This window comes from Mustelus asterias, unplaced genomic scaffold, assembly GCF_964213995.1.
Source record: "Mustelus asterias unplaced genomic scaffold, sMusAst1.hap1.1 HAP1_SCAFFOLD_446, whole genome shotgun sequence".
Taxonomy (NCBI): Eukaryota; Metazoa; Chordata; class Chondrichthyes; order Carcharhiniformes; family Triakidae; genus Mustelus; species Mustelus asterias.
The window spans coordinates 42652-57079 of NW_027590399.1; the positions used below are offsets into that span (position 1 = coordinate 42652).

The window sequence follows — 14428 nt, forward strand, 5'->3', positions numbered from 1 at the left end:
TTCTATACATCTGCAACATCAGACCCCAACTTTTATACTCTATGCCCCGTCCTATAAAGGCAAGCATGCCATATGCCTTCTTCACCACCTTCTCCACCTGTGACGTCACCTTCAAAGATCTGTGGACTTGCACACCCAGGTCCCTCTGCGTCTCTACACCTTTTATGGTTCTTCCATTTATCGTGTAGCTCCTCCTTACATTATTCCCACCAAAATGCATCACTTCGCATTTATCAGGATTGAACTCCATCTGCCATTTCCTTGCCCAAATTTCCAGCCTATCTATATCCTTCTGTAGCCTCTGACAATGTTCCTCACTATCTGCAAGTCCTGCCAGTTTTGTGTCGTCCGCAAACTTACTGATCACCCCAGTTACTCCTTCTTCCAGATCATTTATATAAATCACAAACAGCAGAGGTCCCAATACAGAGCCCTGCGGTACACCACTAGTCACAGGCCTCCAGCCGGAAAAAGACCCTTCCACTACCACCCTCTGTCTTCTATGACCAAGCCAGCTCTCCACCCATCTAGCCACCTCCCCCTTTATCCCATGGGATCCAACCTTTTTCACTAGCCTACCATGAGGGACTTTGTCAAACGCTTTACTAAAGTCCATATAGACAACATCCACGGCCCTTCCTTCGTCAACCATTTTGGTCACTTCTTCAAAAAACACCACCAGGTTAGTGAGGCATGACCTCCCTCTCACAAAACCATGTTGACTATCGTTAATGAGTTTATTCCTTTCTAAATGCGCATACATCCTATCTTTAAGAATCTTCTCCAACAACTTCCCAACCACGGACGTCAAGCTCACCGGCCTATAATTACCCGGGTTATCCTTCCTACCCTTCTTAAATAACGGGACCACATTGGCTATCCTCCAATCCTCTGGGACCTCACCTGTGTCCAGTGACGAGACAAAGATTTGCGTCAGAGGCCCAACGATTTCACCTCTCGTCTCCCTGAGCAGCCTTGGATAGATTCCATCAGGCCCTGGGGATTTGTCAGTCTTTATATTCTCTAACAAACCTAACACTTCCTCCTTTGTAATGGAGATTTTCTCCAACGGTTCAACACTCCCCTCCGAGACACTCCCAGTCAACACATCCCTCTCCTTTGTGAATACCGACGCAAAGTATTCATTTAGGATCTCCCCTACCTCTTTGGGCTCCAAGCATAAGTCCCCACTTTTGTCCCTGAGAGGTCCGATTTTTTCCCTAACAACCCTTTTGTTCCTAACGTATGAATAAAATGCCTTGGGATTCTCCTTAATCCTGTCTGCCAAGAACATTTCGTGACCCCTTTTTGCTCTTCTAATTCCCCGTTTGAGTATTTTCCTACTTTCATTGTACTCCTCCAGAGCTCCCTCCGTTTTTAGCTGATTGGACCTAACATACGCCTCTCTTTTCCTTTTGACTAGTCCCTCAATTTCCCTGGTTATCCACGGTTCCCTAATCCTACCCTTCCTATCCTTTTTTACAGGCACATGCTTGTCCTGTAGCCCTAACAACCGTTCCTTAAAAGACTGCCACATACCAGATGTGGATTTACCCTCAAACAGCCTCTCCCAATCAAGAGCTGCCAATTTCTGCCTGATCCCAATAAAGTTAGCCTTCCCCCAATCCAACACCTTACCCTTGGGACACCACTCATCCTTTTCCATCACTATGTGTGCCTTCTTGACCGCCTTATCCACCTGCATTGCCACTTTCAGTGGATATGTACGACCAGATCGCTCTGCCTGTCAATACTCCTAAAGGAGTGTCCTGTTTATTTCTAGTCTTAATGAGACAATAGAACTTGGGCCCGGTTTGCAAGTGTATCAGACTCAGCACCAGGAGAACCTGGATAAAAGAAGGAACATCAGAGACATCGGCAGCATTGACTGAAGGAACAACCAATGCACGTGGACTTGGAGAAGATGATCCAGCTGGGAGGGAGGCTGATCAACTTGCCTCGCAAGTATTTCAGGTAATATTGGAATTCAAAGCGTTTGTTGCAGCAAATAGTCAGTATTTTAGCAAGTGTTGAGTAAAAAGGCAGTTCAAGTGTTTATTGATGTGTTTTTGTAACCTTTAATTAATTTTGAATTGTACAAAATATTCTGTGTAATTGTTTCTTTGTCCACCGTACCCTATTCTGAGGGTCAACACAATAACACAGTGAGAGAGGACTAACATCCTTGAGGGTGGATCATTCACCAGGGCCGTATGTAGTGTATCCGAGGTTATTGAAGGAAGCAAGGGAGGGAATAGCGGATGCTTGAAGGATCATTTTCCAATCCTCACTAGATACAGTTTAGGTACCAGAGGACTGGCGATCTACAAATATTGTACCATTATTTAAAAGAGGGTGCAAGGGATAGGTCAGAAAATTATCGGCTGGTCAGTCTGACTTTGGTGGTGGGCAAATTATCAGAATCAATTCTGAGAGACAGGATAAACTGTCACTTAGAAAGGCACGGATTGATCAGGGATAGTCAGCATGGTTTTGTTAGGGGAGGATCGTGTCTTATTAACCAAATGAGTTGTTTTGAGGGAGTAACGACGAGGATTACGGTAGTTCAGTGGATGTTATATAGCAGATTGGTCAGAAAAATGATATCTCATGGGAGACAAGGGAAGGTGCCAGGTTGGATCCAAAATGTGCTCGTTGACAGGAAACAAAGGGTTGATGGGTGATTTTTGTGAATGAAAAACAGTTTCCAGTGATGTTCCACAGGGCTCAGTGTTGGGGCCCTAGCTGTTTATTGTATATTTTAATGATTTCGACTTAAATGTGAGAGGCGTGATTAGGAAATTTGCTGATGACACAAAGTGTAGTGAAGAGGATAGCTGTCAACTCCAGAATTATATCAATGGTTTGAAATTCAATCAGGAAAGGTGAGGGGTGATGCATTTGGGGAGGGAAATCAAAGCTCAATAAATGGGAAGACATTGAGAGGATTGAGGAAGTGAGAGACCTTGGGATACATGTCAACAGACTCTTGAAGGTGGCAAAGCAGGTAGATAAGGCAGTCAAGAAAGCATGTGGAATGATTTCATTTATTGGGTGAGAACACAAAAGCTGGGATGTAATGCTGGGATGCAGAAAAGATTTACTAGGAGGCTACAGGACTTGATGGTTTGAGCTGGAAGGAAAGGCTGGATAGACTGGGACTTTTTTTCCCCTGGTGTGTAGGGGACTTGGAGGTCTATAAAATAATGAGGGGAATAGATCAGTTTGATAGTCAACATCTTTTCCCAAAGGTAGGGTAGTCTAAAACTTGAGGGCATCGCATTAAGGTGAGAGAGACAAAAACGTCCAGAGGGGCAATTTTTTCACACACATGGTGGTGAATGTCTGGAACAAGCTGCTAGAGGCAGGTACAATTCTATCTTTTAAAAAGCATTTAGGCAGTGACATGGGTAAAAGAGACAAGGGCTAAATATGGGCAATTGGGACTACCTTAGTAGTTAAAAGCTGGGTGGCATGGACGAGTTGGGCCAAAGGACTTGTTTCCATACTGTAAACCTCTGACTCTTTTACTATATAAAACACTGGTTAGGCCACGGCTGGAATTTTGTGTACAGTTCTGGTCACCATATTACATAATTTCTCTGGGCCTTATCTAAGCCTTTGCTTGTATTGGTCAAGATGATGCCAGGGTTGGAAAATTGTAGCTATGGAGGAGAGATTTGATAGGTTGGGTTGTTTTCTTTGCAACAAAGAACGGTGAGGGTAAAAAAAAGAACAAAGAAAATTACAGCACAGGAACAGGCCCTTCGGCCCTCCAAGCCTGCACCGACCATGCTGCCTGACTTAACTAAAACCCCCTACCCTTCCGGGGACCATATCCCTCTATTCCCATCCTATTCATGTATTTGTCTAGACCTAATTGAGCTGTACAAAATGATGAGGGGGTCTAGACATGCCAGACAGGAAACACCTGTTTCCCCTAGCCAATTAATTATCAGAGGGCACAGATTGAAGGTGATTGGTAGAAGGATTAGAGGGAACATTGGGAAAACCTTTCCACCTAGAGGATGATGGGTATCTGGAATTGGTGATTGAGGCTGAAACTCTCAACTCATTTAAAAGATATCTGGATCTGCACCTGCACCTGAAGAACCTGCAAGGCTACGGACTCAGTGTTGGAGACATTTTCAGCCAGCGTCAACCTGATGGGCTGAATGGCTTCTTTCTATGCCGTAACTTTTCTATGGTTCCAACAGCAAGGGAGTGGGACCAATTAGGCCAGAGAGATGGCACTGATATGGTTTCTTTCTGTCCAATATCTTCACAATTCTAACAGTAAACACATCAAGGGGTGCAAAGCTGTGAAATGAACGCAGTTACTTAGTAAAGCAGAGATCATTGCAACATTTTAAGAATTGATCAGAGCTGTGGTTGAAGGGAAAGGGGAGAAGAGATTTTGGGAGAACAGATTAAAGCCGACTGCTCATGTGGAAGTTAAACAGCAAGCTGTCTCCGTAGGCCCATTAGCAATATGTGTGTGAAGACATTTATAAACTACTTTTTGCAATCTTTTGCTGAGACAAGTGATGAAAGTCAAAGTTTGTGACTATTGCCCTGTGGATTCACAGAGCGATCCCAAAATTCCAACTCGATAACAGCATGTCCACCTCTAATCATTTTCATTTTAATTCCAGGTGTAGCATTGCTTAAAAAGAATCATGACAAAGTGTGTTTTCTGATTTTAAAAAAATGTAGATAGCTCCAACAGCGGCAGAGATTCCATTTGTGCAGTTTAAAAAAAAAATCATTAAAATTCAAGTTATAATCATTAAGAGTAATAGTGCATTAGACAGCAGGAGACCCCTCTGCCACTGACCAGATTGACATGGACAGGGTCGGCCTTTCAGTCCATTCTGATTCCATATTCCCTGTCATTCGTGTTCCAAGGAAGCTGCTGTGTGGTAGAAGCCTGGCATTAACTATATCAGAGTCCACAAGGGGATGGCAAAGATGGAGAGCAGGTTTGGAGACCACCCTCTGTTTGTCCTCAGCCACTCCCAATCATTGTTGGTCCAATGAAAGGTTGATAGTTGTCACAGTAAATAAAGCGGCAGATGTAGGGTAGATATAGCGATAAACTGGAGCACAGTGTGGACCTCAGTGCCTGCAGTACTTGCACAAAGAGTCACTCTCCACTCCCAACACTCTGGCCCTGCCGGTCCAACAGTTGCAGTGTCCGGGCATCTTCTCCATTTCCAGTCAGAGTTCCCATAGTCACTGCACTCAGCACTCCTCATCCTGGTACAGTGGCTCCTCCATTTCTTGGCACTCCAGATGTTCCAGACGATCAGCCCGACTGTTCACAATCTCATCCGGGGTTTTCATAAACCTGACAAGAGATTGAGGGAGGAAATCCATTGCTCAGGATGGGCAGGAAGTCCTGCCTTCACTATCCTCCATTCACCACCCACCAACACCCTCTCAATGTCTACTCCTCCTCAATGTCCTCCCCATTATCAGCTGTACCCTGACACTCGCGCCATTTACCATTTGCACCCTCTCCCTCACCATGCCCTTTCTCCAGCCCTGCTCTGTGTCCACTGCCCCATTACCAACACACCTTCACAACCCCACTGACTGCATCCACCACCACTCACGATCTGTAGCCAACCCCCATATTCCCTGTCCACTACCTCAGACCATTCCAGTGCTGCCCTCAGCAGTAACCCCATGTTCGCCAATGCCCCTCCAGCCATCAGCATTGCCCCACCCTCATCCTGATTCCTCACCCTCTCAGAATTTAAACCCCAGCTATCCAAAATGCCCCAAATCCAAGTTTCCACCTTCACGGTACCGAGACCCCGGTCATCAGCATTGCCCTCCACCCTCATGAAAGCTAGACCCCAGCCATCCACGATGCCCCCACCCCAATTCCCCACCCTCACGGTACCTAAACAAGAGCCGTTGCCCGGGCTCCTTCTTGATGATGTTCAGTTTGTAGTAATGACGTAGAGCCCTCGACATCTTTTCATATGTCATGTTTGTTCGGTTCTGTTTTGGAAAGAGTTTTGGTTTGTTAAACAATTTGTACATCAGTGGGTACATAGGCCAGATAAATAAACGCTATATGTTTTCCTCGACAACCCAGCTTCAATTCAGAGGCAGGGAGCTCCATACTGAAGAATACTTTAGGATTAACCATGTTTAGGGCCCTAAATCTCCCTGATGTCATTCTGTCAATTTGTGCTGCTCTCACCATCCTGTCCATTTAACAGAATGGTCCTGCTGTGCTCAGTGAGACAATGTGAGGTTGTCCACTTTGGCAAGATGAGTAGAAAAGCACATTACTATTTACATGAAGACAAGAATGAATAATGCTGAGGTCCAGAGGGATCTGGGGTCCTGGAAGAAGTATCACAAAAAGTTAGTACGTATCATAGAATGCCCTACACTGCAGAAGGAGGCCATTCAGCCCATCAAGTCTGCACCGACCACAATTCCACCCAGGCCCCATCCCTGCAACCCCACATTTTTAATCCACGAATCCCCGACACTCGGGTCAATTTAGCATCGCCAATCAACCTAACCCGCACATTTTTGGACTGTGGGAAGGAACTGGAGCACCTGGAGGAAACCCACGCAGAGAATGTGCAAACTCCGCACAGTCACTTGAGGCTGGAATTGAAGCCTGGTCCCTGGTGCTGTGAGGTAGCAGTGCTAACCACCGTGCCACCCATTGTACCTACCGTTGTAGGTACAGCAAGTAATCAGGAAGGCAAATTAAAAGGGAGATGGAGTATTAAATTAGGGAAGTCTTGTTAAATTACGTCAGGTATTGGAAAGACCACAGAGATAGAAGGTTGTCAAAGGATATAGCGGGATATCGATCAGCTGCAGATATGGGCGGAGAAATGGCAGATGGAGTTTAATCCGGGCAAGTATGAGGTGCTGCACTTTGGGAGATCAAATGTTAAGCAAGACCCTGAACAGCACTGATGTACAGAGGGATCTTGGGGTTCAAGTCTATAGTTCCCAAAAGTGGCCAGTAGATAGGGTGGTAAGGAAGGCGTACCGCATGCTAGCCTTTATTGGTCGGAATGAGTCATATTGCAGTTTAATAAAACTTTGGTTAGGCCGCACTTAAGAGTATTATGTTCAATTCTGGTCACCACTTTACAGGAAGGATGTGGAAGCTTTGAAGAGGGTGTAGAAGAGGTTTACCAGGCTGCTGTCTGGATTAGAGGGTGTGAGCTATAAGGAGAGGCTGTACAAATTAGGGTTGTTTTCTCTGGAGTGGCGGAGGCTGAAGGGAGACCTGGTAGAGTCTATAAAATTATGAGAGGCATAGATAGGCTTGACAGTCAGAATCTTTTTCCAGGAATTGAAATATCTAATACGAGGGGGCATGCACTTAAGGTGAAAGGGGGAAAGTTCAGATGAGGGGCAAGTTTTTATTTTTACACAGAGAATGATAAGTGTCTGGAACACAGGGTGGTGGTGGAGGCAGAAACGATAGGGGCATTTAGATAAGTACATGAATATGCAGGAAATAGAAGGATATGGACTAAGGGCAGGTAGAAGGGATTAATTTAATTTGGCTCATGTTCGGCACAACATTTTGGGCTGAAGGGCCTGTTCCTGGACTTCTATGTTCTACCTAGAGAGCTGTGTACAGTTTTGGTTTCTTTATTTGCAGAGGGATATACTTGCACTGAAAGCAGTTCAGAGACAATTCACTAGACCAATTCCTGGGATAAATGAGAAAAGGCTAAGGAGGTTGGACCTTTACTCATTGGAGCTTAGAAGAGTGAGAGGTAGTTTTACTGAAATATAGGCTTCTGAGAAGGTTCTACGGAGCAGATGCTGAGATGTTTCTCTTTTTAGGATTATCTAGAACTAAGAGACACAAGAATCTCCCATTTAAGAGGGAGATGAAGGGAACCTTTTCTCTCAGACGGTTATTTATCTTTCGAGAGAGAGCGGTGGAGATTGAGACAGTGAATATACTCAAAGCTGAATTAGACAGGAGTCAAGGGTTATGGGGGGGACAGGAGGAATGTGGAGTTGAGATTACAATCAGACCAGCCATTATCTTATTGAATGTTGGAGCAGGCTCAAAGGGCTGAATGGTCTATGAAAGGTTAGTCATGGCACAAATCAATTCTGGCCTCCCATATTGCCTGGATCCACTACAGCTTGCCTATTGCCACAACAGGTCCACAGTAGACACCTCTCCCTGGCCCTACACCCAACCCTGGAACACCAGGATAACAACGACACCTGTGTCAGACTCCTATTTATTGACTACAGCTCAGCCTTCAACACCATTATTCCTACAAAACTTATCTCCAAACTCCATGACCTGGTGCTCGGCTCCTCTCTCTGTAACTGGATCCTAGACTTCCTAACCCACAGACCGCAAAACACCTCCTCCACACTGGTGCTCCACAAGACTGTGTCCTCAGCCCCTTACTATACTCCTTATACATCTATGACTGTGTGGCCAAATTCCTCTCAACTTGATTTTCAAGTTTGCTGATGACACCACTGCAGTGGGTTGGATCTCAAACAATGATGAGACAGAGTACAGGAAAGAGATAGAGAATCTGGTGAACTTGTGAAACGACAATAATCCTCAATGACATTTCCTCAATGGACAACAAAATGAAGGAGATAGTCACCAACTTCAGGAAACGTAGTGGAGAACATGCCCCTGTGTACGTCGATGGGGACAAAGTCGAAATGGTCAAGAGCTTCATGTTTCTAGGTGTCCAGATCACTAACAACCTGTTCTAATCCCTCCATGCCGACACTATAGTTAAGAAAGCCCATCAATGCCTCTACTTTCTCAGGAAGCTAAGGAAATTTGGCATGTCTGCTCTGACTCTCACCAACTTTTACAAATGCACCATAGAAAACATTCTTTCTGGTTATATCACAGCTTGGTATAGCTCCTGCTCTATCCAAGACCACAAAAAACTACAAAGGTTCATGAATGAAGCCCAGTCCATCATGCAAACTAGCCACCCATCCATAGACACTGTCTACACGGCCTGCTGCCTCGAAAAGCAGGCAGCATAATTAAGGACCCCACATACCCTAGACGTACTCTCTTCTACCTTGTTCCGTCGGGAAAAAGATACAAAAGTCTGAGCTCACATACCCAACCGATGCAAGAACAGCTTCTTCCCTGCTGCCATCAAACGTTTGAATGGACTTGCCTCGTATTAAGTTGATCTTTCTCTAAACCCTAGCTATGGCTGTAACACTACATCCTGCACTCTCTCGTTACCTTCTGTTTGAACAGAATGCTGTGTCTGTACAGCACGCAAGAAACAATGCTTTTTACTGTAATAATACATGTGACAATAATAAATCAAATCAAATCCTGCTCCTAATTCTTACATCACAGGGCACAGCACTTTTGGTTCAAGAAGGTTTACTGCACCACATCCAGAGGATTATTGGAGTCTTTTGGCTGGGTTAAATGAAATGTTTGAAGCTGTATGAAGCAGTTGAGGCTACCTCATTGAATGTTTTTAAGGCAAGGATAGATAAATTTTTGAACGGTAAAGGAATTAAGGGTTATGGTGAGCGGGTAAGTGGAGCTGAGTCCACAAAAAGATCAGCCGTGATCTTATTGAATGGTGGAGCAGGCCCGAGGGGCTGGGTGGCCTACTCCTGCTCCTAGCTCTTATGTTCAAAAAGGAAGATAAACACCAAGCCAGGAACAGTAAAACTAAAAAAAAATCTGAAAAGAAGAAATGGTACCTAAAGATTAGAAATAGTAAGAGATAGAATGAAGAAAGATCCAGAAGGTAAGGAAAGGTTTTTATTAACATGAAAATGTTGTTTTCAGATACTCTTTCTTTCATGGAATGTGGTCTTCGCTGGTGAGGCCAGCATTTATTGCCCATTCCTCGTTGCCTTTCAGAACGTGGTGCTGAGTCACCTTCTTGAACTGGTTCAGTCCCTGAAGTGTAGGTAACACACACAGTCCTGTTAGGGAGGGAATTCCAGGATTTTGACCCAGTGACAGGGAAGGAACGGTGATATGTTTCCAAGTCAGGATGGTAAGTGGTTTGAACAGGAACCTCCATGGGGTAGCATTCCCATGTATCCCATGATAAAAGTAAAGTTTATTTATTAGTCACAAGTAAGGCTTACATTAACACTTCAATTAAGTTACTGTGAAATTCCCCTAGTCGCCACACTCCGGCGCCTGTTTGGGTGAATGCACCTAGTGGTCGTGGGTTTGGAAGGTGCTGTCGAAGGAGCCTTGGTGAGTTCCTGCAGTATATCTTGTAGATGGTACATGCTACTGTCACTATTCTATGGTGACTAGATGTTGATGGTGAGGAATTCAACTATGAATAGGTAATTGAACATCATTGGTTAGATTCTCTCTTGTTGGAGATGGGCATTGCCTGGCACTTGTGTGTCATAGAGTCAGAGGTTTATAGCATGGAAAGAGGCCATTTGGCCCAACTTGTCCATGCTGCCCCCTTTTTAACCCCTAAGCTAGTCCCAATTACCCGTGTTTGGCCCATATCCCTCTATACCCATCTCGCTTATGTAACTGTCTATAGAGTCAAACCCAGGTCTACTGCTTGGGAAGCAGCCATGCTCAGCACTACACCACCATCGCTAAATGAAAAGAAATGGTGCAAAGGTTACTCCCCATTTGTCAGCCCAAGCCTGGAGATTATCTAGGTCTTGCTACATTTGGATATGGACTGCTTCAGTACCTGAGGAGCTGCAAATGTTGCTGAACATTGTGCAATCATCAGAAACCATGTGGAGCTCAAATCAAATAAATTTCAAAAATCTAGCAGCTCTCACCATGCAGACTTGGAATAATTTCCAAAACATGAGAGCACTAAGGCTTTTAATCTTTAATGGTTAATCTCTTATAAAAACAAATTTATGTTTAAATCCTTATTCCATCATTGGCCTTTTTAAGATGTCAACTCTATTTTAAACTGTGAGCTCAGAACATTCTGCGAAAGAGAACTTGACAACTTTTGAAACTTAGCCAAGCATTCATATTCAGTTTCAATTATAACTCAATTGAAACTGCTTGTACAGATGCTCCACCAACTGTCCTGGCAATCATAGCACTCAAAACAGGGATTTTAAACAATCACTGACAGCTGCAGCCAATTTTCTTGGCCGTTTAAAGAGCAAGGGATCTGAAGAAACTTCAGATCATAACAGTTAAATAGACCTTAGCCACTCTTCAAAAGTGTTTATTTCTGCCCTATCAATTCATCCATCAACTCATATCTTCCACAGGGCAAAGCTACTTGCAACAGCCAAAATGGGGTGTGTTTAAACACAGCACTGAGTTTGGATTTTCCTCCTCTTTGAACCTTGCCCTGGTCTCTTTTTCCCTACTGACAAATATTGGATCTGTTGGAAATGAGGGCAGGACTTCTGCATTCAGCTCATGCCTGCCATTTAAAAAAAAATACGTCTTCTTGACTCCACAAAATTCAGCTCCTAGACTACAAAAGTAATAAAAATGGAGAGTACTAGAAAGACTCAGTGGCACGGTAGCACAGTGGTTCGCACTGCTGCTTCACAGCTCCAGGGACCTGGGTTCGATTCCCGGCTTGGGTCACTGTCCGTGTGGAGTTTGCACATTCCCCTTGTGTCTGCGTGGGTTTTCCCCGGGTGCTCCGGTTTCCTCCCACAGTCCAAAGATGTGCGGGTTAGGTTGATTGGCCATGCTAAAATTGCCCTTAGTGTCCTGGGGTGCGTAGGTTAGAGGGATTAGTGGGTAAATATGTAGGGATACGGAGGTAGGGCCTGGGTGGGATTGTGGTCGGTGCAGACTTGATGGGCCGAATGGCCTCTTTCTGTACTGTAGGGATTCTATGATTCTATGCATCTTTGAAGGGACAATCAAAGTTAACACTGTATGTCCATTGTGACTCTACTTTGGAACCACTTTCTTGATTTCAGATCTTCAGCATCTGCAGGATTTTGCTTTTAGAAACATAGAAAAACTACAGTACAAAACAGGCCCTTTGGCCCCACAAGTTGTGCCGAACATATCCCTACTTTTTAGGCCTACCTATAACCCTCCATCCTATTAAGTTCCATGTACTCATCCAGGAGTCTCTTAAAAGACCCTATTGAGTTTGTCTCCACCACCACTGACGGCAGCCGATTCCACTCGCCCACCACCCTCTGTGTGAAAAACTTCCCCCTAACATTTCCCCTGTACCTACCCCCCAGCACCTTAAACCTGTGTCCTCTCGTAGCAGCCATTTCCACCCTGGGAAAAAACCTCTGAGAGTCCACCCGATCTATGCCTCTCAAAATCTTATATACCTCTATTAGGTCTCCTCTCATCCTACGTCTCTCCAAGGAGAAAAGACCGAGCTCCCTCAGCCTATCCTCATAAGGCATGCCACTCAATCCAGGCAACATCCTTGTAAATCTCCTCTGCACCCTTTCAATCTTTTCCACATCCTTCCTGTAATGAGGCGACCAGAACTGAGCACAGTACTCCAAGTGGGGTCTGACGAGGGTCTTATTTTAGAATACAAAAGCAAAGTACGAATTCAAAAGCCACACCAACAGAGATCCATGGGATAGGTTCGTGTGTCAGAGGGAGTGTAGAAAATGATTCCTTGTGTCACAAAAAGTTAGCTTTTTAACCTCATTAGGAATGAGGTGTACAATCATTAGCAATTGGATCTTGTGAGCTTGAGGAACTGTTTGGTGGGATGGGCTGAAGAATCTCCCTCATACATCATTATCCTGTGATCAGAGGCATTATAGAATCATAGAATGCCTTCATTGCAGAAGGAGGCCATTTGGCCCATCAAGTCTGCATTGATGACAATCCCACCCAGCCTCTATCCCCGTAACTCCACTTATTTACTCTGTTAGTCACCCTGACACAAAGGGCAATTTATCATGGCCAATGTAGGTGGTGGAGGCTACCTCGCTGAATATGTTTAAAGCGCGGATGGATGGATTCCTGATCGGTAAGGGAATTAAGGGTTATGGGGATCAGGCGGGTAAGTGGTACTGATCCACGTCAGATCAGCCATGATCTTATTGAATGACGGGGCAGGCTCGAGGGGCTAGATGGCCTACTCCTGCTCCTATTTCTTATGTTCTTATGTTCTTAATGTACCTAACCCACACATCTTTGAACTGTGAGCGGAAACCGGAGCACCCAGAAGAAACCTTCGCAGACAAGGGGGAGAATGCGCACACTCCATTCACTGTGACCCAAGGCCACAATTGAACCCGGGTCCCTGGCGCTGTGAGGCAGCAGTTCTAACCACTGTGCCGTCCCCAGTTATGAGGAGTTATGATTATCATGAGAAGAAAGAAAAAGAAAGTTTATTTATTAGTCACAAGTAAGGCTTACATTAACACTGCAATGAAGTTACTGTGAAATTTCCCGAGTCGCCACAGTCCGGCACCTCTTCGGGTCAATGCAGCTAACCAACACGACTTTCAGACTGTGGGAGGAAACCGGAGCATCTGGAGGAAACCCACGCAGACACGGGGAGAACGTGCAAACTCCACACAGACAGCGACCCAAGCAGGGAATCAAACCCGTGAACTGTGAAGCAGCAGTGCTAACCACTGTGCTACAGTACCACCTGTGCCCCATTAGTTATGAGGAGGCCAGAATCTGGGCCTCCTTCACTGGGGTGAATTTTATAGGGAGGGGAGGGGTGGGGACATATTGCTTGCTCTGCTCATGTCCCCAGTTGAAAAGTTGGTCGGTACCTCACTGACTTCAAATCTGACAACCTAACAGGGAATAAATGGGAAGGCTGGATGCAGCCCTCAGAGACAGGTTGGCCAGCAGTGCCAGAAGAGACTATTGCAGGAGCTACACCCAATCCCCGGGAAGTCTGCGCTCCGTCTCTCTCTCTCTTTCCCCCAGTCTGTGCTCCGTCCCTCTCTCTCTTCCAGCCTGTGCTCTGTCTCTCTCTCTCCCAATCTGCGCTCCGGCTCGCTCTCTTTCACCCCAAGCCTGCGCTCCACCTATCTCTCTCTGCCCCCGTCTGTGGTACGATTCTCTCTCTCTCTCTCCCAGTCTGCGCTCTGATTCTCTCCCACCCCAGTCTGTGCCCCATCCCTCTCTCTCCCAGTCTGCACTTGTCTCTCTCTCTCTCCCCCCACTCTGTCTGCGCTCCATCTCTCTCTCTCTCTCTCCCCCAGTCTGTGCTTCATCCCTATTACTCTCTCTCTCCAACCACCTCACCGAGTCTGCGCTCCATCTCTCTCTCTCTCCCCGAGTCTGCGCTCCATCTCTTTCTCTCTGCCCCCATCTCTGCGCTCCGACTCTCTCTCCCTTCCTCCCCCTGCCTGCGCTTTGTCTCTCTCTTTTTCTCTTTCCCCCCCCCCCGCCCAGTCTGTGCTCCCCCTCTCTCCCAGTCTGCGCTCCCTCTCTCTCCCCCTCAATCTGCACTCTGTCCCTCTCTCTCTC

General features: G+C 45.7%; 1 protein-coding gene across 1 annotated transcript in view; it reads right to left on the reverse strand.

The window, feature by feature from the left end:
* Positions 1–3029: 3029 nt before the first annotated feature.
* LOC144486749 (transcription factor ETV6-like) overlaps positions 3030–14428 on the reverse strand; it is a 48720-nt gene continuing 37321 nt past the window's right edge. Inside the window, exons 5-6 of the mRNA XM_078204776.1 lie at positions 5912–6012; positions 3030–5350 (exon numbers count right to left, since the gene is read on the reverse strand). Coding sequence (XP_078060902.1) covers positions 5245–5350; positions 5912–6012 — 207 coding nt within the window. The 3' untranslated portion in view covers positions 3030–5244. The remainder of the gene's footprint in view (positions 5351–5911; positions 6013–14428) is intronic.